General features: G+C 55.0%; 6 protein-coding genes and 1 non-coding gene across 7 annotated transcripts; 4 read left to right on the top strand and 3 right to left on the bottom strand.

Annotated features, from left to right (window-relative positions):
- Window positions 1-979: 979 nt before the first annotated feature.
- Window positions 980-2,834, bottom strand: GGS23DRAFT_596043 (uncharacterized protein; the record flags this gene model as incomplete). Its single annotated transcript, XM_051518417.1, has 2 exons — window positions 980-1,033; window positions 2,421-2,834. 2 exons carry the CDS (start codon window positions 2,832-2,834, stop codon window positions 980-982), a joined length of 468 nt encoding a protein of 155 aa, XP_051373120.1.
- A 2,303-nt stretch (window positions 2,835-5,137) lies between these two features.
- GGS23DRAFT_498237 (cyclophilin-like protein) lies at window positions 5,138-6,170 on the bottom strand. The gene is made up of 2 exons (XM_051514455.1): window positions 5,824-6,170; window positions 5,138-5,754 (listed from the first exon to the last, which is right to left on the bottom strand). Exons 1-2 carry the CDS (start codon window positions 5,899-5,901, stop codon window positions 5,332-5,334), a joined length of 501 nt encoding a protein of 166 aa, XP_051373119.1. The 5' UTR covers window positions 5,902-6,170; the 3' UTR covers window positions 5,138-5,331.
- Window positions 6,171-7,239: 1,069 nt separating this feature from the next.
- Window positions 7,240-7,606, top strand: GGS23DRAFT_564240 (uncharacterized protein). Its single transcript, XM_051516139.1, has one exon. The coding sequence runs from the start codon at window positions 7,273-7,275 to the stop codon at window positions 7,483-7,485; it is 213 nt and encodes a 70-aa protein (XP_051373118.1). The 5' UTR covers window positions 7,240-7,272; the 3' UTR covers window positions 7,486-7,606.
- A 2,067-nt stretch (window positions 7,607-9,673) lies between these two features.
- Window positions 9,674-11,948, top strand: GGS23DRAFT_498112 (arrestin domain-containing protein). The gene is made up of 3 exons (XM_051514452.1): window positions 9,674-10,306; window positions 10,475-11,356; window positions 11,449-11,948. Exons 1-3 carry the CDS (start codon window positions 10,217-10,219, stop codon window positions 11,689-11,691), a joined length of 1,215 nt encoding a protein of 404 aa, XP_051373117.1. The 5' UTR covers window positions 9,674-10,216; the 3' UTR covers window positions 11,692-11,948.
- On the top strand, window positions 11,805-12,892 carry GGS23DRAFT_498122 (uncharacterized protein). The gene is made up of 2 exons (XM_051514453.1): window positions 11,805-12,102; window positions 12,217-12,892. Exons 1-2 carry the CDS (start codon window positions 11,918-11,920, stop codon window positions 12,563-12,565), a joined length of 534 nt encoding a protein of 177 aa, XP_051373116.1. The 5' UTR covers window positions 11,805-11,917; the 3' UTR covers window positions 12,566-12,892.
- A 478-nt stretch (window positions 12,893-13,370) lies between these two features.
- On the bottom strand, window positions 13,371-13,477 carry GGS23DRAFT_t41. The gene has a single exon. It is a non-coding gene; the product is annotated as a tRNA-Leu (tRNA).
- A 33-nt stretch (window positions 13,478-13,510) lies between these two features.
- Window positions 13,511-15,872, top strand: GGS23DRAFT_498193 (uncharacterized protein). The gene is made up of 2 exons (XM_051514454.1): window positions 13,511-13,788; window positions 13,930-15,872. The coding sequence occupies exon 2, from the start codon at window positions 14,079-14,081 to the stop codon at window positions 15,690-15,692; it is 1,614 nt and encodes a 537-aa protein (XP_051373115.1). The 5' UTR covers window positions 13,511-13,788; window positions 13,930-14,078; the 3' UTR covers window positions 15,693-15,872.
- Window positions 15,873-21,379: the final 5,507 nt, after the last annotated feature.

The following is a 21,379-nucleotide window of genomic DNA, read 5'->3' as shown; positions in this document are numbered from 1 at the left end:
TCGATCACGCAGGAGGGTTTCCTCTCCGCCTCTCTCCTCCTCCCCCGGTCTGCGTCTGCCGGCGGCCGCAGTGATAGTGGCGGTCGGGCTGTCCGTATGCTGCATCCGTCTTGCCTCGCCACCTTGCTGTCTCCTCCCCACATCCAACCACACACCCTGCAGTATCCCGTCCCGTCCCGTCCTGTACTCTCCTGTCCCGTTACCTTGCGTTGCGCCGCATCGCGTCGTGCTATTAAGACGATACATACGTGCATACCTAGACGATGAGGGATGGAAATAGACACTAATGTGAAGACAACAGCAACGAAGACGACGACTACGACAGACATGCCCTCTCCCTCCCTTTCGCCCTCTCATCAGTCTGCCCCCTCCCACGCATTCGCTTCTCCGTATATATATACACACCTATATATTGAATATACACATTTGTTTCTCCAACCCTTGCCGCTCTGGATTACCACTAATTGATCGCCTGTCGCTGTCCCTCTACCCCACCCCTGTTCCCTTTCCTTCCCCGCCCATCGTCTTATTCACATATACAGCAGGAGTACACAGTCGGCGGGCACTTGGGGACAGGCGACCACGAAGAACGGCGCGGCTACTGGATGCCCGGTGCCGGTGCCGGTGCCGGCACCCGTACCGTGTTAGGTGGGAACGCGCCTATTGGCCTTCTTAATGTTAAGGGGGGAAAGGGCCTGGTATGTCGGCATATGCATGCGCATATGTATGTGTATGTACATGGGCTCTGTAGGTAATGAGTATTCATCGGTCCGTCTCGCTGGGTGTGCGGGCTATCTACCGCGTCTGTGTACGCGTCTACGAGTACGGGCTCTCTGCATTTGACTAGGTGGGATCGGCCCCGCTCACTCGTCCGACCGTCGTCCGCCGGCGGCAGGGCCGCGATCACGGGCGGCATAGGGAAGCTCGCAGCCCAGCGCGGATGTGTCGGGAGGCGGGGGACAGGCCCCAACCGGCTGCGCTACAACGCACTTTGCACGGCGAGCAATTCCCGGTTAGACTGGAGGGGCACCTCCTAGGGAGGAGATCAGCAGCGGCCCGGCTATTATCGATGTACTCGAGGAGCTGCCATCTACAGCTACTGAGGTGCTTGGCCAATACAGGTAGGTCAGTTAAGAGGTGCCTAGATCGGGTACCTAGAGGCACCTAAGGTAGGTGGATAATAATGCATCGAGACAGACCTTCACCTAGCCTCTTTTCCACTCCCTTGTCGTAGCAACCAAACCCTCATACACCGAGGCCGGCAGGACGATGACTTGAGCGAGTCTGCTCCCCTAGCTCGGAAGTTAAATCCAATGCTCGGAAGGTTAATGACGGTAGGCTCCTTGGCGGCGCCGTCTAAGAGGGCGACGATGACGTCTTATAACCCCCCTCGTTTCGTCTTCAGCCCCAGCTACCCCGACACCACCGTCGGCAGCCATAGGACGAGCTGGGGCTCCTCCGCTCCATGCCTAGGCGACAGGTACCTAGCTGCGCAGGCCCGCAGAATATGGGTAGGTGCCTGTAGCATCACTCTTGGGACCCACAGCCACTCGTCCGCGACGCGGCGCGACTTGCTCGACTACGCCGGCATCCTCGCGCTGATCTGGGGCGCCGCCGTCACCGCCATCTACTACCAACGAGTTCTCGCGCGACGCGCGCCTGCGCGCCTTCTCCTGGGCGGCGGTGAGGCTAGCTCATGCTTTCGTCTCCTCGCATCAATTCTCGCAATCCCCTCTGTCGTCTCCGTCTCTGCTCCGTACCGGGTATCTTTTTTTTTCGTGGCGGGGGGGGGGGGGGGGGGGAGGGGAGGAGTTGGCTCGGGAAAAGAACCGCTACTGACTTCGTCCGGAGGTTCCCGAGAGACGGCACCCCTACCGCTTCGACATCCACGGCGCGAGCCACCAGCTAGGTACTCCATGTCGCGATCGTGGTCGGCGCGCCTGGCTGCACTACGTCGGGCTGCTGGAGGCGTTCTACTTCGTGCGCTCGGACGGACATACGTGCGGGTAGGTAGTTGGCACGATCGATCTTACGGTAGAAGAGCCGAAGGGGAAGAAGGGTGGCGGGAGAATAAACCGTAGATGCAGCCCGGGGTTACCTACGAGCCATATATACACCGATACGACGAAGACGTCTGAACCGCCTCGTGCATAATAGTAAGCTCCGCTGTTGTCTTCCTCAGTACCTATCTTCTCTTGTCGGTTAACCCCGATATTATCCCCCGACGAATAGTCCCAACAACACAACGCTATTCCCGTCTTCGCGATCCCAGGTACCTACCCATCACCCCACCCTTCTCCCTACGCACGTACATATATAGGTATGTGCGAGCTCGGTAGGTAGATAAGCAGGGAGGTAGGGACAGGCGAGGAAACCGATGAAACCACTCTGAAATCACCCCCCCCGGCCTCCTCTCACACCATCGAGTCCGGATTTTTGTCCCAGCCCCGCCGCACGCCAAAGAGCGACGGCGGCACCACGGACGGCAAGCGAGGCAAGTCAGCGGGGGTGGGGGTGGGGGAGCGCCGGGCGCGGCGGTTCCAGTCGGGGCCGCGCCGGAGCTGGGCGAGGGAGGCGTGGGGCTCGATATCGAATACGCGAGGGCTGTGGCGGTGGTAGTGGCGGTGGGCGGCCGCCCAGCACGAGCGGCTGGCCTGCTCCTCCTGCTCCTCCTCCTCCGGCAGCAGCAGCGGCCGCGGCCCGACCCTGGCCAGAGCCTCCCGCACCAGCGGGCCCCAGTACACCGCCAGGTATATCGACGCCACCGCGAACAGCACGTACAGGATGGCGCCGCCCCGGGGCGCCGGGTCCGCGGGGAGGGAGCTGTCGTTCATGGGTGTGGGGAGGAGAGCGCTGAGGAGCTTGCTCTAGGTAGATGGATAGATGGCGAGGGGAGTGGGTGGGTGGATTGATGCGTGGGAGACGCGAGAGGTGCAGGGTGCAGAGATCTGGCTGCTGCGCAGAGGGAAGGGGAGGCGTGGCGAGGCTGGCCGAGAGGATGATCTGCAGAGCGAGGAGAAGTGAGGAGAGGGCTATATTCCTGTCCTTGGTAATTTAGGAGATGATTACGAGGGTCTGGCGGCCGGTATCTGCGTCGCAGATTGTCGAGAGAGAGAGGAATAAGAGAAAAGCTCGGGAGACGGGGTCGGGGAGGGAGAACTACGCAGCAAGAGGAGACCCCCCGGAGTTATACGTTTGCTCTAAGCACCTAAGCTCACAATACAGGTCTCGCCACTCCGGCGAACCTTGGGTGCTCGACGGGTTGTATCACAGTTCGGGCGGTGGAGCACCGGGGAGTCAGAGAGACCCGGCTTGAACTCTCCTCCCCCGCCCGGACAGTCATAAGTGTCGGCAAACTAGGTATCAGAAAGAACCCTGGAGTACTCCCCTCCCCAGCGACGCGGAGGTAGGATGGGTCGCGGGACACATAGGTGCTAGAAATTTATATTCTCGACCGGCCGGCAAGCCCGATGTTCACCGCGAGGAGCGTCGTCGTCGCTCTCTCATGCAGCCGGTTCTTGCGCCTCTCCGCCCTGCTATCATCGCTTGGCGGGCGGTCTAACGTAGCTGTGCATTTAAGCTCTACACGCGACGGAAAAAGACGCGGGCTAGTCTGTTAGAAGCATCTTCGCGTTAGATATGTGGCCCTCCTTTCCCTGCCGCGCATCCTGTCGAGCGGCGGCTGCGAATAGCGAAAGCTAGGAGAGTGGGAGCGCGGGACACCGGTGTTTATTATGTCTAATAGTGGTCCACTACGGGTGGTAGGATACCATACAGGGAGGGGGGGGGGTCTATTGACACTATGTCAGCAACCCTTTCTATGACTGGACATAGTATCTGCCTCGTAATAAGAGTAAGTTAAACTCTAGGCTGACATTATTACCATTTCCCGACATAGTTACTATCCGGATATAATGTCCTTATTTTAAAAAAGGTATATTCTATAGGATTACCTGGTTACCTCTATATTATTAAGTACGTACCTTTGTACCTTTGTATCTTTTACGTCTGTTACCTACCTGCTCCTATAGGTTCGAAGATAGATAGATAGATTCCATGCTTGAACTAGCTCCCATAGGTTTAAAGATAGATTCGAAGATAGGTTCGAAGATAGGTGGTAGATCGTGGTGTTTTGTAGAAAAAAAGATAAAGACAACAGGTCTAGGTAGGTAGGTAGGTAGGTAGGTAGGTAGGTAGGTAGGTAGGTAGGTAGGTAGGTAGGTAGGTACCTATAGAATATATAGACGTTATGTCCGTCTGGATGTTAGTTCCTACGTAGTCATAAAAACCATCCTGAAATTATAAGAAGGGAAGGTAATAAGGTCGGTACCGCGACCCTTGCTATAATTCTTTTAGCCCTTCCGAAAGAATAACTAGCTAAGGTAACCCTTACTAAATTTAGTTACCGTGTCGGTACCCCGACTCTATTGCTGACATACTGTCCATAGACCCCCCCCTCCCTGTATGGTACTATCTTGGGTAGTTTTACCCGGTATACCTAGGTACGCTGCCCGCTGGGGACGTCTCTAGACCTTGTGCCACCGCTCTACACTACGGCTCTGCTCTGTAGTGACTCTTTCTGCAAGTCGGCGAGGATGCTGTGATTATTGCGGGAATGAATCGGCCTGCGTAGGAGTTGTAGGTAAGTTGTTTGCGCTCGCGGATATAGATACGAGACGGAGGAGGCTCTCGGCGCCGCACCGCACCGATTATTACGTTCATGTCTCCTGCCCGTCCTCTGCTGGATATTAGGTGGTACTGGTTGGATCTTAGATGGCAATCCGTGAGATGAGATGTTCTAACACCGGGCACTTTAGCTGGCCTTATATATTTTCCGTGTAGGGTGCCTCTCATGTTACGCGTGGGTGAGAGTACAGATACAGTCGTGCATCTATATAATGGAGGGGATATGTGAATACACCTAGAAATCGGAATACGGCGCATCTATGGCGTACGGATAGGTATTAGAACGGCTCTCTATTTGACAAGCACAACCTGTCCCGGAGGCAGTCTGCCGTATCCCCGTTCCGAGCTACCGAACTCACCCCGAGGTGCTTGTAGATTCATGGCCCCGGGTGCCCGTGTTCCTCGGAGTATTTAGAGAGGATGGCCCCTTACTAGCCTGTTGATTTCCCCGTACGGGCGTATCGGGAAGGCATAGCTCGACGCGCGGTTTGCTAGCATAGCCTACCAAGACTGTAGTCTGGTTAGGTGTCAAGTGCGGTCGTGGCACAGGGCGTAGATGAGATGCAGGACCGCCGACGCGACGTCAGATTCCGTGCCTCGGCTTTGCATATGGGCCTCTTGAGCTAGGCCTGGCCTTGGGAGGGGTCAGGTGGCGAGCGGGTTGGCGTGGATAGTGACGCTTTCGATGAGCACCTTGTCCTTGGGACGGTTCTTCTTGTCGACCTCGAGGGCTTCGAGCTTGGCCAGGGTAGCGAGGCTCTCGTCGCCGATGAGCTTGCCGAAGACGGTGTTGAGCCCGTCGAGGTGGGGCGCCTTGTCGAAGAGGATGAAGAACTGCGAGCCGTTGGTGGCAGGGCCCTTGTTGGCCATGGACACGACGCCGCGCGCGTTGTGCCGCAGCGCGGGCCGGATCTCGTCCGCGAAGGCGCCGCCCCAGATCGACCGCCCGCCCTTCGGGTTGTCCGGCGTCGGGTCGGCGGGCGCGCCCGCCTGCGCCATGAAGCCCGGGATCAGGCGGTGGAAGGGCGACCGGTCGTAGTAGTGGGAGGCGCAGAGGGCGAGGAAGTTCTGGCGGCGCGAGGGTGTCAGTTGCTAGCTAGGCTGGTGCGGCGCGGAGAGAAGCTGCGCTCGACGCACCTCGGCGGTTTTGGGCACGCTCTCGCAGAAGACCTCAATCTTGAGATCGCCCTGGGTGGTATGCAGAGTGACGGACATCGTGGTGGCGGTGGTTGGTGGTGGTGGTGGTGCCAGGGCGGGCTCAGGACGGCACGGATACCATGTCGGGGGGAGTCGTAAGTCGTGCCGCTACGTCCTCGAGAGCTCGCGTACTGGATGTGTCGCGCGAGGGCATGGAGCGGCGGTGGGCGGACCGCGAGTTCATGTACGGGGTTGGAGGTTCAAAAAAGAGTTGCGATCACGGGCGAGAGACCGTGGGGGCACCAAAATGAGCCATTCTCAGGGGTCCGTTGCGGGGACCACGGCACTCTAGTCTGATTGGCCAGGACAGCCCAAGGCTGTTGGGTACCTAAGTACCCAATGATGTAGGTACTGTGTAGGACTTCAGGTACTAAGCTTTCGAACATACAGCACTGAGAATGGTAGGCATGTGACATGTATACCTGGCACTGTAGATACCTATTAGGTACCTTAGGACACTATAGTGCACCGTGGCGCGCTTCGTTAGATGCATGCCTCTATACGCGGGCAGGTAGGAGGTTCCGAGGTATTTGCGCTGTGTTTGTATGTCTGTAATTAAACAAGATTAGGGGGGTGTATGGAACTGTCCGAGTATAGTATCAGTACGGCTATCAATGCATGTATATGCCTTTACACAGGTACGGTCAAATTGAGTGCCGCATTTCCGGTTATGCCGAGGGGTTGTGTTCGGTCAGTGCCTGCGTAACTCTATCCAAGGTTCTCGTTCTCACGTCCCATCGGCGACTGAGCGCGGTTAACGTGTAGGTACGTATAGCAATTGTCTACGTCAAGGCATTATATGCCCAACCCGATATACTTATCCTCATAAGTTCCCTAGTAAGTTAGGTAGTTGTGGGTAATGGGTGGACGTAAGGAGGCAGTTCCGGTGCAGGAAATACAACAACAAGTTACCTATATTAATATTGACTGCCTTGACCTCTACCTATCATCTACCTACCTATGTATAGCCCTGCTTAAGATAGGTACATGCCTCGCTCGCTCAACTTCGACGCGTCATTCGCGCCCCTCTGGGACGGCAACACGTGGAATCGTCTCGCGCGAGTCGTACCCCGTCCCTAGAAATATTCTTTTTGGCGTTTCCGCGTGGAAAATCGATGGCGCACATCGGGGGGTTACATCACTGGTCGGCAAAAGGCGCCGTGTGTGTGGGATGCAGCGTTGCGAGGGTCGGTTGAGGAGGGAGGATCTGCCTGTTCGTCCCATCTCGGACTCTGTTACATACAGGTTGTTATGCGTGAAGGGGTGTGTGAGGGTGTGCAAGGTAGGTATGGACTACGTCGTAAGTAAGCAAGCTCCGGTAAGCACTAAACAAATAGCTGAGTTGATCTCTCATCGCTCCCCCCCCCCAATCTTTCTCCCCAAAACCGGATGGCTTTGGGGTTCTTTCGTGCTCTCCTCCAGCTGCTCTGGCTACCGACTACGTCTGCCCCCTCGAGTGCGAATTCCAGAATAAAGGGGCTAAACGAGGTATTCTTCCGTTTTCTTGTCCCTTCTGTCCTCTTTATTAGGCAACGAAGGTGTCATGCGTCCCCACTCCTCAGCACAGAGACCCCATCTAAGGTCGGCCTACACGACCGGTAGGCAGGTGTATGTCCTATTGTAATAGATTAGGAGATACCTTGTGGGGAGGTATACGTGTATAAGCCTGGGTATACATCTGTGCATGGCTAATTTCAGGAAGACAATAGCACGGGACTTCAACAAATCAATATATGTGAATAGCCAAGCGCGGTTCTGGCTACCAATACCCACCTAGGTATGTTACAGCCCATTCAAGAAAGAAAAACTAGGGGGGAAATCTTTAGGGCCGTCAGCCTCATCCGGGTTGTCAGGTTCCCGCTCCCACCCGGCCCCCAAACGACCCCAACGAAACCACCTTCTGCAACTCTTCTATTCTTTCTTCTCCTCCATCCAGGCGCAGACATGCACACGCGAGTGGCCCGCGCTGAAGCTCGGTCCGTTCGGATGATGGCGGGTTTGTATGTATGTATTTGTGTGTAAGTTTCCCCCTTTCCATCGTGGTGTACCTATGCCCAGGTAGTGTGGTTGCATCCCATGTTACCTAACTGCCTAACCGCTACCCAGAGCATACGCATGCTCAGACGCCGACGTTGTGCTCTCCCTACACTGAAAATACAGACACCCGTCTGCGGACGTGCCTTGGGGTTCATGTTAATACTATGGCAGTAGTCAGGGCGCGCTGTTTCCGCTGCATGCATACGAACATATATAGCACACCAGCGCAACCCTAGGCGAAGTTACAGGATCTAGTCCCCGATGGACCTGGGGTATGCCGTCGGGGGTAGTAGTCGGAATGAGGCATGCGTTGAATAACGAACTCAGCGAGACGAATACCGCAGGAGGCGCCGATGGCCCAAATTATGGAATGCACTGTACATACTTTCTACGTATTGTACTACCTAAAGGTAGTGGCATTTAAATATTCACACATCTCTCCAAGCAGTAGGTCTGTATACCTACCCAGATCGGTGCATACCTTAGGTACTTCTAGGGAGCCTGTCCGTAGTAATTACCTATATGGGCGGGATCGATATTAGTAGGCTCCATATTGTTGCCCACATACCATTGACACTGCGAGCTCTAATAGGTACCTGCTTACGAGCTACTAATACCTACTACTATTACTGTAGGTATTGAGCTACCTCCTCTAAGTTGAACCCGCCCTAGGGCATATAACGACGGGTCAACTCCCACCCCTCACGACCTAGGCGCCCAAATCGGATCGACCGTTGGTTGGCCCCTGCAGGCAGGTGAAGTCCTACCTAGGTACCTAGGTGCCCACCCAAGTACTTACAGGCGGGGAGGTACCTAATGCAGCAAAGACGAATCCCAAGGTCCGATCGAAGACGGGAAAAAGAGTACCCAGATAGGTACCTCCTACCTCCTTAGATACTGAATGTCCGTGCGTAGATGCACCTCGATGTACTTTACGCAGCGCGCGATGCGACGCCGACGCCAGGTATTCCTACCTCGCCGTCGTTCAGCCAAACCAGCTCAGCCAGGTACTGTCTGCCCCACCCGGTACCTTAATTTGCTAAGTACCTCTCGATTTCCCCATTCAGGCTTCTTCCCACTTCAGGTGTGGTAGGTGGTATTTAGGTGTATGAGCATGTTGATGTGATTTGCTTGTCCAGCTCCTCTCGGTTTTTCCCATCCCCGATCTCGTCCCCCCCGTCGTTCGGTGGCTTGCCCACGTCTACCTAGCCGTAGCAGCGTTACCTGGCAGCGTTACCCGGCAGCGCCTGGCAGCACACCTCCCAGCAGCGTCGTGGTGGCATCCTCGCCTCCTCTCGTGGCTGGTCGACTTCTCCCCAAGGCCCTCCTGCTTTGGCCCCATTCACTCACATGTAGCCCGTGGGGTTGGCGGCATCTTGTAAGCAGGTCCTCCCCACTCGTCTTTCTGACTCCGCTCTGCGATCTTCCTGGAAATTGCCATACGTGCCGTCTCCTATTCACGGCCGACCTCTCCTCGGGGATTCTTCCTCTCGGTAGACTCGCTACAAGCCAAAACCCCTCGTCCGACGTCGTCAATCCGGCCTGCTCAGCCAGCCGCCCGTCATCTATTCCCTACCTCGGACAACCCGCTCCCACCCCTGACCGGCCTACGTGGGTAAGTCAAGATCGTCAAAGGGCCCCCGGTACTCTTAAGAAGCGTCCTGCACGGCTGCCCACGCATCCGTCCAACTCTCGCACCTTCGGCCTGCTCCATGCCCGCATCGCGATCAAGATTCCCAACCAGATAGTGCGCGGACCAGCCCTATCAATCGCTATCATATATCGGTCTTTGTCGCCCGTGGTCCCGAGCAGCCAGTCACCTCGACGTCTTTCTCTTCATTTCAGTCACCGTCCTCCACAAGTAGCACCACCAGTACTCCCTCCCCCCCTTCCCCAAATCACTACTACTACTACTACTACTACAACCCGAGGGTCTTTCAGGAACCTCCCACCCGGCCAGCCAGCTGACCCTACTGATCGCATCCCGCCCTTCGTACCCAATTTCCTCCACGCGCCGCCCCGGCTACCATTGCTTCCCTTCACCTTCGAACGAGAGACGGTTGCGACTGCAGACCAACCTTGCGACCTTTCAGTCTCGAAGGGAAATGCCCTATCCGCTCGAATCTGACAGGGACATGTAACTCGCCTCACCTTTTACGGCTTATTTATTTTTCGAGAGTCGCCAATTTTTTCGAAGGAGGTATCGGCACGCAGCCGTTGGCACGGAATAGATGTGCCAGCCCAACGCTGAACGTGCACGCCTTCGTTCACCACCAGTCGGGTGTTTTGCGCGAACATGGCAGAGCGAGTGACCGCCTTTGTCCGGGTTTCTGGCCCTCCGAATAGTAGTTTCCTCGTTGGATACCCGGGCATCTCGGCGACGCTGGTGAGTCCCATACCTCCAACTCCCGCCTTGTGTTTATTTTTCGGCTGGCTGGCTTCTGCCGCTTGGGGGGAGAGGGGAATGCAGGACCCGAAAACATCCTGCGGCGGCTCCGATTCTCTGGTTGTTTCCCGGCTGCCTAGCCCCAAACTAACAATTGCACATACGCAGCCGCGCATCGAGGGAAAAGTCGAGATCAGACCGTCGCAAGGGTATTCCGCTCCCGTCGCGATCTCCCTAGTCCGAATATGTCTACAAAGAAGAGAGACAATCCACCCAGCCGCCGAAAGCATGGCCAAGCGCCATCTCGGGACACCGCGACGCGAGACGACCGATGTTGTTGGCAAGGAGCTCTTACTATACCGGTGTGCGACGGGCAGGGAGGCCGAGAGCGTCATGGCGATGGATCTGCCGTTCGTGTTGTTCATCCCTTTTGGAAGAGGCGGCGAAGAAACCAACAGGAGAATACCACCGGCATCGCTACAACTCTCGGCCAGGACCGCGGAGACATTCTACGAGTTGGTGGTAACCGTGCAGCAAGGGCAGAGTGTGCAGAAATACGCGTTCCCCGTGCCATTGCAGCGCTACGACACCCTATCGACCTTTGGGATGTACAACCGGCCCGAACACAAGGTTGCGATGGCGGACAATATAGTAACGCTTGGGATTTCGTTACCGCGATGGAGCTACGGACCCATGGATCCGATCACCGTATATATCAAGCTGTCTCCAAATCCCGATTGGATGGCCAAGGCGAGAAAGGTGACGATACAGAAGCTCATACTCTCTATCGAGGAGGAGATCACCTACAATCCCGAAGGGGACGAGCCGACGAAGAAGATTACTCGACTTCAAAAGCACACCCAGAACGTCGGCGCCAAATTGCCCGAGGTCGGATACGTAACCAACATGATGATTCTTGTTCCCCACAAAGACCTGAGAGACGCGAACGGCATTATCCGACGAGGCCAACCGGCGTTTCCGAATTACGAGATCGCATCGTTTACGACGACATCTACGCTGTATAAGATTGAATTTTTTCTTTGCATCAAGGTAATGCGCGCCTAAAGATGACGGAAGTCCGGGGGGGGGGGGGGGGGGGACGAGCCTTTACGAGCTGTTGCTAATCATGATTCAAAACATAGGCGCAGCTGACGTCGGCACGCGATATCACACTCCGACAGCCCATCGTCATATGTTCCATGGATCACCAAGCTTGTAAGGAAGAAATGGATGCCATCGAGCAAGCCGCGAGAGACGCTTCTTCTGTCGACCCGAACAACCCACCGCTACCACCAAGAACCATTATACTGGCCAACGACCCCGGAGCGCTAGGGACGACGGGAATTCGCGTGATAGGAGGACAAAAGAAACCGTTAATCGAATGAGACCCCACGGGCCCGGAAACGGCGGGACATCGTGTTGGCTTCCTTGTAAGCACACTCCTATGCCTCTAGCACCCGATCTCGACCGAATTCACCGGCATGCTACGCGCAAACGTTCGCGCCTCCAATTTCGGCGACCGAAAATACTTGTCCCAATCCTCGGGCAGATTAGAAGAAGTGAATTATACGTCGAGGCGGTAGCCCGACCGGATCGCGACGCAATCCTACTATGCTGCCTCAGCTAGGGCGACAAAACAGGCTTGCCGGTGTCATGGGACCAGCCAGTTGGGCACTGGTGGCATTTTGTCTACTAGGACATCAAGTTGTGTTCAACGGTCCCGCTAGTATAGGTGACTTAAGCGACTTTTCAAAGAAAAAAAAGGAAAACGCGAGAAGGATGGGAGAAGGAGAGACGTGAGTGCTCGATCTCCACGGCGGGGGACAGAATGGCGATATGGTGCACAAGGCACTTATCACGACTAATAATCATAATCGCCGGGAATGTTAGGGCGACGAGACGAGTTGAAGTTCGTGGATTCGCAGCCTAACTGTTCAAGTCCATTTTGGACGAACACGGGCACTGCCACGAAATACTTGCGGCGTTAGGGTCATGATGCATTTGCAGAAGGCGGTACGAGGCCGGAAGGATACGATACCAGGTTCATCGGTTCCCCGGCGTTATTTAGGAATACGGCCGTCCGAGGAGTCTCTGACTTTCCCCTGCCCTGCCCTCCCCTCTACTTACGAGCACGAGGCACCGCTACCAGCTATGCACCATCGAGTTGACGGTGGTACTAGTAAAACACCTACCATGCCGGCACCCGGCCGCGCGCGGGAGAAAAGAAGCAAACACACACATATACACACATTTGTTTGAGGGCCATCCCCGTGGTGAGAAGCCCCTCTTGTACGATGGGACAAGCCTTGGGTGTTCTATAATCGGGTCTGCATCGTGTATATACATATCTCTCCCCTTCCAAATTTCCACGGCTTTGGACGAGGATGGTATATACGCGGGCACGGCTTAGCAAGACGAAGGGGGAGAAGACAGAAACAAGACTTTCAAAACGTCTCTAGTGCCTCAAGGACGAACTAACCCACGTACCGTACGCGCTTGTGTTACTAACCCTACCTGCCTAGGCGTTGCCGAGACAATTGTGGAAGAGTGAAGAAAACACGCGCTTTCAAACGTGTTTGAGGTTACTACTCGCGGCCAACTATTCCTAGGAAGAACGAGTTCTTATTGTTTTCGTTTGTTCGTCAAAATAGCCTACACGGGTAATTTTAGGACGATCAGATTGATATCAAGTCGGCAAGGCGTCTAGGCAGGTAGGTAGGTCAAGTTCGGTAGGGAGATAGACTACCTGGTTATATCGTACGGCACCTATAAGGCTTCAATTACCATAAGCCTGCATGTGTATGTATAGTAGTGGGCCAAAGCCTACCTGCGTGTGGAACCTTATATCCCAACCCAGCCAGCCCCTCTCCTTCACCTTGGTTTCCCATCCCCCATCCTGTCAAGCCAGGGCCTCATGAAGGAGAAACGGAAAGAGGGGAGAACAAAAAGGAGCATAGAATATGCACCTGCAAGAATGCACGTTCTTGGTATAAAATATAAAACGTTGATCCGGATAGCTTAGTTCCCACGGGCTCGTGGCCTGTAGCCACCAAAAAAGTCTTGTTGAGAGCTGCAGGATTCGAACCTGCGCGGTTTCCCATTGCGGGCTTCAGGTATCCTTTTTGGACGAATGACCTAAACACAACGCCTTAACCACTCGGCCAAACTCCCTTCTTTTTCACTTGCTCGTGGTAACTTGGTCGTCGTATTATGTGCTAAGTTCCTAGGCTGCACATAGCCCTGGTGCGGGGCTTGAGGGCTACAAAAGGAGGGGCGGCCGTTTACTCTAGTGCGTAATGATAGTACATCCAATATACCTAAGGTACCTATTCTTTCCTACGTTAAGTACCCGTCTTTCGATAAGGTCGACACACAACACACATGTAGGCATCTAACTTAGTAACGGTATAACCTACAACAGCGGAGTGTTATGTTTAAGTACCTTAAAGGTACCTATCTGTAGTACCTCTAGTTATACACAGGTACGTGATTTACGTGATTTACGTGATGGGGCTCTTACTTCAGCCCCTCTACAAGCATAATAGGTTAGTTCATTTCGACTTCTACCTAGTTCCTCGAAACTAATTGGGTAATTGCTGACACTTTTCCGGTCACTGGTTCAGCCTTTGCCTGTACAGATCATAGCAGATCGTCCCGTCTTGGGTTACCGTGGTATCAACTTCTCACAATCCCTCCGGGCTTGCCCTAATCTCACTCACCGATTCCGCGCCCACAGCCTTAGTAGCGAGTAAGCAACTAAACAAGAGAACAAATGCCCTTCGACGACGAAGACCCAGCGCCGGTACCCCCGTCCGACCTGCCCGGGGCAGACGTAGAAGGGGAGGATGAGGACGCCCTCGAGGATGGAGACGGTACCCGGGACTTCCGGATGTTCACGTCGCTGTTACAGCAGCCGGGCTCCCAAGGACGCTCACCAACGCCGGTGTCGGGCAGGACCCTGCGCCGCGGCGAGAAGGACTTCGAGGCTCACGGCACGCGCGCCCAGGAGGAGGCGCTTGAGGCCAGCCGGCAGGCGATGCATGACGTGCTGAGTTTCACACGCACCCACAAGCCGCGCGACTACACCCGCGCCTGGTACTTCCCCGACAAGTGGGCCGACGTACCGCCCGCTTCCGGAGACGGGGAAGGGGGGGGGGAGCGGGAGGGAGAAGGAGGGCAGCAGCGCTACGACAGGCCGGATGACAGGGAGAAGGAGGCGGGCTTGTTCGCGAGAGAGCGCGTCGTCGCTGTCGAGGGCGAGATCAAGGGCCCCCTAGGCCAGAACACGGGGCGCGTGGTTACGGGCGGCGCCGTCGAGAAGTACAGGCAGACGCCAGGCTGGCTTAAGACGTGGCTGCTGCCCGAGGAGGCACTGTACCTAGTCGAACGTGGGTCGTTGGGCTTGTGGTGGCCGGCGCGAGGCATCGAGGACGTCTTTCCGGTGAATAAAGACGGCAAGGATGGGGACGACAAAGACAGCAGCACCGATGGCAAACTCGAGGATTACGAGCTGGGCATACCGCTCAGCTTGCAGGCAGCGTATGCGCTGCTCATCGGCCCCGACGGGGAGAGGGGAAAGGTCAGTCTCGAGAAGTATCAGGTTTACTCCAATCTGCGACGGACCGGCTACAGGGTCATGCGCGCAACGCCTCTCCCACTTCCGCAGCAACCTGAGAGACCGCCGCAGACAGTGTGGGAACGCTTATTCTCCCTCATCTCTGCTGGGCACTCTCAGCAAGCTCAGCGACGGGATCCGCCGCCCTACGGGCCGCTCGTCAGGCCAGGTCTCTACCGCTCCTATAATCCCATCTTTGAGCAGCTCTATCTCGTCCAGCGGCATAGGCCTACCCCGCGCTTTCAGCAAATGTCTAGGCCGTCTTCACCTACCCTCACCCCCAATTCTACCACCTCTCTGACGCCGACAGCCCCGGAACCAGAGGAGCCCTTCAAGATTCACTACCACATCTGGAAGAGCACTACGACCTTCTCCAAGACAAAGCCGGGGACACCCGACTTCTACATCGCGGTGGTAAACGCGCGGACATCTGACGTCCCGACGCTGGAGCAGCTGACCGCGCTGCTCGAGGGCTGTACACCATGGGACCCGCCGCCACGTGACGGTAACGAGCGCCGGAACGGAGGAGGAGTGGGCCCTATGTACCGCCGCTTAAAGCAAGGGTATCGCAACGCGACCGTCGCCGTCGTGGACAACGGCCTCATCAGTTACCTCAGGTTTGGGGAGGCGGCGTTCGGCGAAGAAAGGTTGTACGAGAGGTTTAGTGCCGGTGCGGGGGGTGGTGGGGGGAAGGGGAAGAAAGGTGGTAGGGGAACAAGGGGAGGGAGAGGTGGTGGTCGTGGTGGAAGAGGGAGAGGGAGAGGGGGTTAGGAGGCAATCGATGAGCTTTAACCGCCCAACACCCCCCAGAGAACGTAGGCGGTTGAATCGTACACCTGCGACGCCTCGGAATTCCCTACCACCTATGGCCCTTAACAACGCGCCCCTTGGTTTTCCGAGCAGCACTCTGGGAATACCTTTTCTACACGCTCTTGAAACCATGCCAGATCAGCCTTGGTCTGTCGTGGCAAATAGACTTGCACTCATTCAAGTATGGGTTTCACGCGTGTTATAACGTCGGTATTGTTGTACCATGTTTTACGAATACGGGCGCGATTCTATTCACCATCCATATCCATGTCCCCGCGAAGGCCGACAATAATATAAAAGCCACAGCATGAGATCGATCAAATGATCCACCGACACAGCCCTAATGAAATCTTCGTGCCTAGATATGCAGCCCTCGGGCGCAAACCCCTCGATGACGAGAGGAGTCGACGCTGGTGTCTTAAGAGCTGCATGAGGCCACAATATCAGAGCTGCATGACCTCCCAAGAGCTCTCTTCTCTTACTACCCTGTTCTCTCTATGCACCTCGACTAGCCACCCGACTCTGACCGAGGAATATGACAAGACGACAAGCCAAGGCAGGGCCACATGGCAGACCGAAACCTCCTTCGTAATTCCCGCATCAGCCTCCGTTCCCTCTTCGCGGTATGGCGGGGTAACACGGCAGCGGTAGGCGTCGCGCAGACGACCATTGGGGGGTCCCGGAGGGGGACGGGGGAGGAGAGCTGACGCGACAACGATGCGTAACTGGAGTGGAGAGAATAAGAGCTGGCTAAGCTGTCGCGAAGCCGAGTTGTCTCGTCACACGTCTATTTAATATACGCATTTATTGTACGGTTAGCGTACAAAGGGAGGCCCAAGACGTACAGAAGGGGGGGGGGGGGTTTCTTGTGCAACAATGGCCAGTATTAACGGGCTTACTACCCCCAGACAAGGACCTGGTATGATGGACCGACCGAACGCAGGACTACTACTAATTACCTCGCGTTACCTCGTTTCTCTCTTCTGCTCCCGTTTGGAGACAGAGTGAAGCTGTTCCCTGCAGGTGTCGTCTTACAATGCGTTTCGTTAGGATGATGTCCAACTATGCCTAGAAGGACGAGGATGGGCCGTAAATTGGCTGCGATGTACCTACTATTACAGGGGCGTTGCCTAGTTCGCGCCGACGCCCCCCCCTTGACGGAACACAATTCTAGACTTTTCTTCTCATTTTCTCGAGTAATCCGAGAGGCCGGTGGATAACCCTAGGTTAGTATCTAACGTATGCGCAGAACGTATCTCGGACAAATGAGCCCACTCGCGAGAGGGCAGGGGGGACGGCTTGTGGGAGTCTTGGCTCTCGGTTTCGGTTCCGCGGGCACAGGAATAACTAATCAGTTGCCTAGCTAAGGTAAGCAAGCCAATTCCAGTTCTCGCGCTCGCGGCTCACAAATCAACCAACCCGGCTGCTCTGGCCAATCTAACCAATCTATCTCCTACATAAGAATGCCCGAGGGAGAGAAAGCGACGGGCTACGGCCCGACCGCGATCGAAGCGAGCAACGCCTGGCAACTTGGGCTGCGCCGTCGGCTCTTCCCCCCCTCAACCTTAAGTTGCGGTTAATGCGAAACAACGAGGCGTCTGTGCTTGGGAACGGCACCGAGAGAAGAAGAAAAGGAATAATACTTGGCGCACGCCATCTGTACAATCCAGTGGTGCGGAACGTCGACGAGGCTTTTTAAGCAGTTTGGGACACGGACGAGGAGGAAGTGGAAGAGGAAAAAAAGGGGGGGGGGGAGGGTATGGCTTTTTTATTCTTGTCGCCTAGCTAGCGACTCGTCCGCTCGAGTTTCCCCCCGGTCAGGCCGACAAAGAGCCATGTTCGCTCTAGTTCCGGGGGGGCGCATAGTTCGATGGAAAATTCGTCGACTTACCAACCCGTGCATTCCGCCCCGGGCGGGCGGTCGCACGAAGCACGTAATGGGTAATCGGCAGAGAGTTGAGTGATGCGATGATGGCGTAAGACTGGTGTACCATTCTCACGCCCTATCAGGCGCAGTGATTACTGAGCAGGGAGTAGAGCCGGTAAGAAAGTAAGATGGACGAAGCTCGTCTACTCCTCAGTCTAGTCTATATGCATGCACGTATATGTATAGGTGTGTAAATGGCGGGTGGAGGTGTCTTATGTTCTCTACCTGCCTCCTACATAGCTGTGTTTATGTATGAATGTGCGCAGCGGCTTCAACCATGTCCACGTTGCATCCTGCCCGGGTTCCCTCCACGGCGACGTGCCCCGTGCTATTCGCCAGGCCTTTTTAACCTTTCTGCGACAACCTCCCCCGCTAGTCAACTTGAGACTCGCACGTTCGACCATCGCAAGGGAGGGAAGAAACCAGAGAGGGAGAAGAATAAGAAGTGGAGGAGGAGGAGGAGAAAGGAGAAGGGGAGAAAGAGTGAACGGGGGGGAGAGGACGGATAACAGGGTTAGGTACCTACCTACCTGCCTGCGCAACTGGGTCTATGTAATAAGAATAGAGTATGTAGTAGTATGTGGTATGTATCTACAGACAGGCATATTACGTCTAGTAATAAAGTACATGGGGTAATACGGGGCGACCAAGTCGGTAGACGCACGCAACCGAGTAATTGAAATCCCATAGACGGCCTCGATCGGGTAATTAGATGCGCTAGACAGGCAGCTCTGTAAATTGCTCACCCGGAATAACACGGTGCTATCAATTTTTTTTTTCCCTGCCTGACGTAGTCTCTCTCTTCTCTCTCTTCCTCTCTCTCTTCTGGACATATTAACCAATGTCTGACAAGTCCGTCTCGGTTAGGGCTAAATGGCCGCCCAACGCTGGAATTGCTGGAATTGATTTTCTGTTTACTCTGGCCGGTGAGCTGGGCTGGACCCGTGTTTCAATTAGGTATCCGATCCGCACCTATAGTGCGTTAGCTAGGAAGAATAAGCACAGCATAAGATACGAAGCCAAGCCCCCGCCCATTCTGGCTCACAGTATCTATCGACATGTACTGTATAGGAGAGGTATATACTACTACGCATGCACGTTGTGTTATCCGGCCGTATCTAGCTGCGTGTAGCACGACTAAGGTATGGATGGTATTTGATATTTAGATAGGCAAATGCGTGCCTTCGCGGGTGGCAGTGGGCGGGCTGAGTGAATTTGTTGGTACTTCTGGCAGAGCCCCCCCCCCGGCCGCTTAGTAGGTCAATGAAACCCGAGCGAAACGCAGTTATATACACATGACTAGAAGTAATACCAAGCTATAGGGCGCCGAGTTGACGGATACGTCTTTCGTTTCTCCATTTCCACCTTGGCTATGTAACTGTTTGTTCACCGGGATCCCGGCTTGAGGCGCCCCCACATTAGGAACGCCCAGCACCACACACACACACAGTTTTGACAATACTGGGAACAACGGGGGTCTCAACTGGGAACCGATACCACAACTAAGGCATGGACGCACGCATTGACGGCTGATCTATACCTGTATATTCACCCAGGCGCGACAAATGGAGGGCGAGTGGCGACCGAACTCCCTTCGGGTCTTTTTTTTTTTTCTTCGCCTTACGCGCTCTGCGCCGGGCGGGCGACGGAACAGCGAAGAAGTGTGTTGCCCTAAATTTAGGGTCTGGATGTTGCGCGATCGAGTCCGTAGTTTAAGCTGGCCGGCCTAGCAGCCGTTTGTCGCACCGCCGTGGGCTGATGCGCTCTTCACCCCAGCCCACCCCTTCGCGTTTCTATTTTTCCCGCCGTCCACAATATATGTGTATATATATATATATATATACTTACATATATGTACACGTATATGCCGGGTTGGATGCCCGAATCGCCGCGCACCCAAGCAGTTCACTTTCCTACGGCACCTGCTGCTGCTGCTCGTGCTGGTCTATCCGGGTTTCTCTCCCTCTCCCAACCCCCCTCGTTCTGGCTACGGCAGTTCGGATAGGCAGACGAAGCCGAGCTGAAGTTCCTTGTTCGTAGTATGCGTAATATGTGAATGCATGTTACACAATGCAGAGCCACTTCGAGGCAGCGAGTTGTATGCGTGGGCTTTTCCTAGGAAGATGCCGGGTCCGAGCAAGCGTACGTCTACATATGAATGGGTGGATGGGGATGAATGAACGAATGAATGAATGGAGAAATTGAATTGAATGAATCGGATGCATGTGTATACATATCCTTGGGGAGGATACTAGGAGGTAAATGTAAGTAGGGCAGGCAAGGCGCTGGATATACATATGTATATGTATATGTATAGACACAGGCGCAATGAAACATGGGGCGACCGGAGGGTGGAGACGAGAGAGAGAGAAAAGGAAGAAAAAAAAAAGAGGCTAGGTTAAGGGTTTGATAGGCGATGCATCATCAGCAGGTATAATTAGCATTACGTAGGTTGGCAGGTTGCACTCAGGCAATAACGCTGAAAGTAATAATGGCTACTAACCTAGTAATAGTAAGATAATAATACCCGTATGTATTGTACACATAGCTGCCAGGTTGGGCGCCTCGTTGGATGGGATGATGGACGGATGGACAGATGTATGAGCAACAAGTTAAAACCGACAATAAAATAAATGAAATGAGATAAAACAAGAAATGAGAAAAAGTAAAAATAAAAATACGTGATAAGCTTGTATGCACCTCCTATCTCTCCATCTTCTCTTCTCTTCTCTCTCTCCTCCTCCCCCCTTCTCTCTCCCTCTCCTGTGCCTCCTCTTCTCGCTCTCCATGTATATCCCCCGTTTCCTCCATCCTGTGCTGCTCTTCTTCCCCTGGCTGTCTCGCCGGCCGGGGGGGGGTGTGTGCGTGTGTGGACGTACGCAGTTGGACGTATTTCCGTTGTGGCGTCGCATAGCCGGGTGGTAGCCAAGGGGATTTGAAATCAGCATGGGAGAATAGTGGTAATAGGTAATAATAATAGCGACGATAAAAAAAAAACAGCGGGCTCCCTCTTCTTCTGGTTCTCTGCGCTGGGGGGGAGTGCGCGCTCGCGCAGTGCACGATGGGCGACGGGCGACGTAGGTACCGCTGGTGCTGGTGCTGGTGCTGGTGCTGGTGCTGGTGCTGGGCTGGTACGGGCTCGAGGCTAGCGCAGGTAGCGTATTAGCAGAAGGCAGGTAGCGTGCCCAAGTACCCTACGCTACGCTGCTTTAGGTACTGGCCAGCAGCGGTTTGGGCAGACTGGTGCCAATGTACCGTGGGCGCGGGCGCGGGCCAATCAGCTTAATCGAAAACCCGAAGACAGAGCCTGTATTGCACAATATTAAGGTGCCGCCCCCCTGTCCGGGTTTCCCTTGGGTCAGACAACTTTGATTGACAACGCTTACTTTTGCCGGCTCATCAATCACTTCTCTCAATACACCTCTCTCGTCCCGCCGTTTACCCTTTTTTCACTTCCCTCAACTTTTTCCGCCCCCTTCACCCTCTCTCTCTCACCCACCTTAACCAACGCTCTCTCTACTCCGTGCCATCGAGCCAGCCCGCGCAACTCGACACCGCCCCGGTTGCCTGTCTGCCTATTCATACTTGCCGCCGTTACCTAGCGTTGCGCGTCTGGATACGCACGCACTGGCAACGCGCCGCCGTTTCGGTGCGCTTCCATCGAGTTCATCGCCCGGCCTTGTTGTGGTTTCGGTTCCCCAGCCGGCTTAGGTAAGTTATC

This window comes from Durotheca rogersii (assembly GCF_024521655.1).
Source record: "Durotheca rogersii strain YMJ 92031201 chromosome Unknown GGS23scaffold_7, whole genome shotgun sequence".
NCBI lineage: Eukaryota > Fungi > Ascomycota > Sordariomycetes > Xylariales > Xylariaceae > Durotheca > Durotheca rogersii.
This window is presented reverse-complemented; position numbering and strand designations above follow the sequence as displayed.

Bases quoted from the DNA above. Each gene is read 5' to 3' on its own strand.
- GGS23DRAFT_498193 (XM_051514454.1), top strand. From the start codon at position 14,079: ATGCCCTTCGACGACGAAGACCCAGCGCCGGTACCCCCGTCCGACCTG.
- GGS23DRAFT_564240 (XM_051516139.1), top strand. From the start codon at position 7,273: ATGGCTTTGGGGTTCTTTCGTGCTCTCCTCCAGCTGCTCTGGCTACCG.
- GGS23DRAFT_498237 (XM_051514455.1), bottom strand. From the start codon at position 5,901: ATGTCCGTCACTCTGCATACCACCCAGGGCGATCTCAAGATTGAGGTC. The intron at 5,755-5,823 runs GTGCGTCGAGCG...TCGCGCCGCCAG, and splicing joins GCGTGCCCAAAACCGCCGAG to AACTTCCTCGCCCTCTGCGC.
- GGS23DRAFT_498122 (XM_051514453.1), top strand. From the start codon at position 11,918: ATGCTGCCTCAGCTAGGGCGACAAAACAGGCTTGCCGGTGTCATGGGA. The intron at 12,103-12,216 runs GTGAGTGCTCGA...GACGAGTTGAAG, and splicing joins AGGATGGGAGAAGGAGAGAC to TTCGTGGATTCGCAGCCTAA.
- GGS23DRAFT_498112 (XM_051514452.1), top strand. From the start codon at position 10,217: ATGGCAGAGCGAGTGACCGCCTTTGTCCGGGTTTCTGGCCCTCCGAAT. The intron at 10,307-10,474 runs GTGAGTCCCATA...GCACATACGCAG, and splicing joins CGGGCATCTCGGCGACGCTG to CCGCGCATCGAGGGAAAAGT. The intron at 11,357-11,448 runs GTAATGCGCGCC...TTCAAAACATAG, and splicing joins AATTTTTTCTTTGCATCAAG to GCGCAGCTGACGTCGGCACG.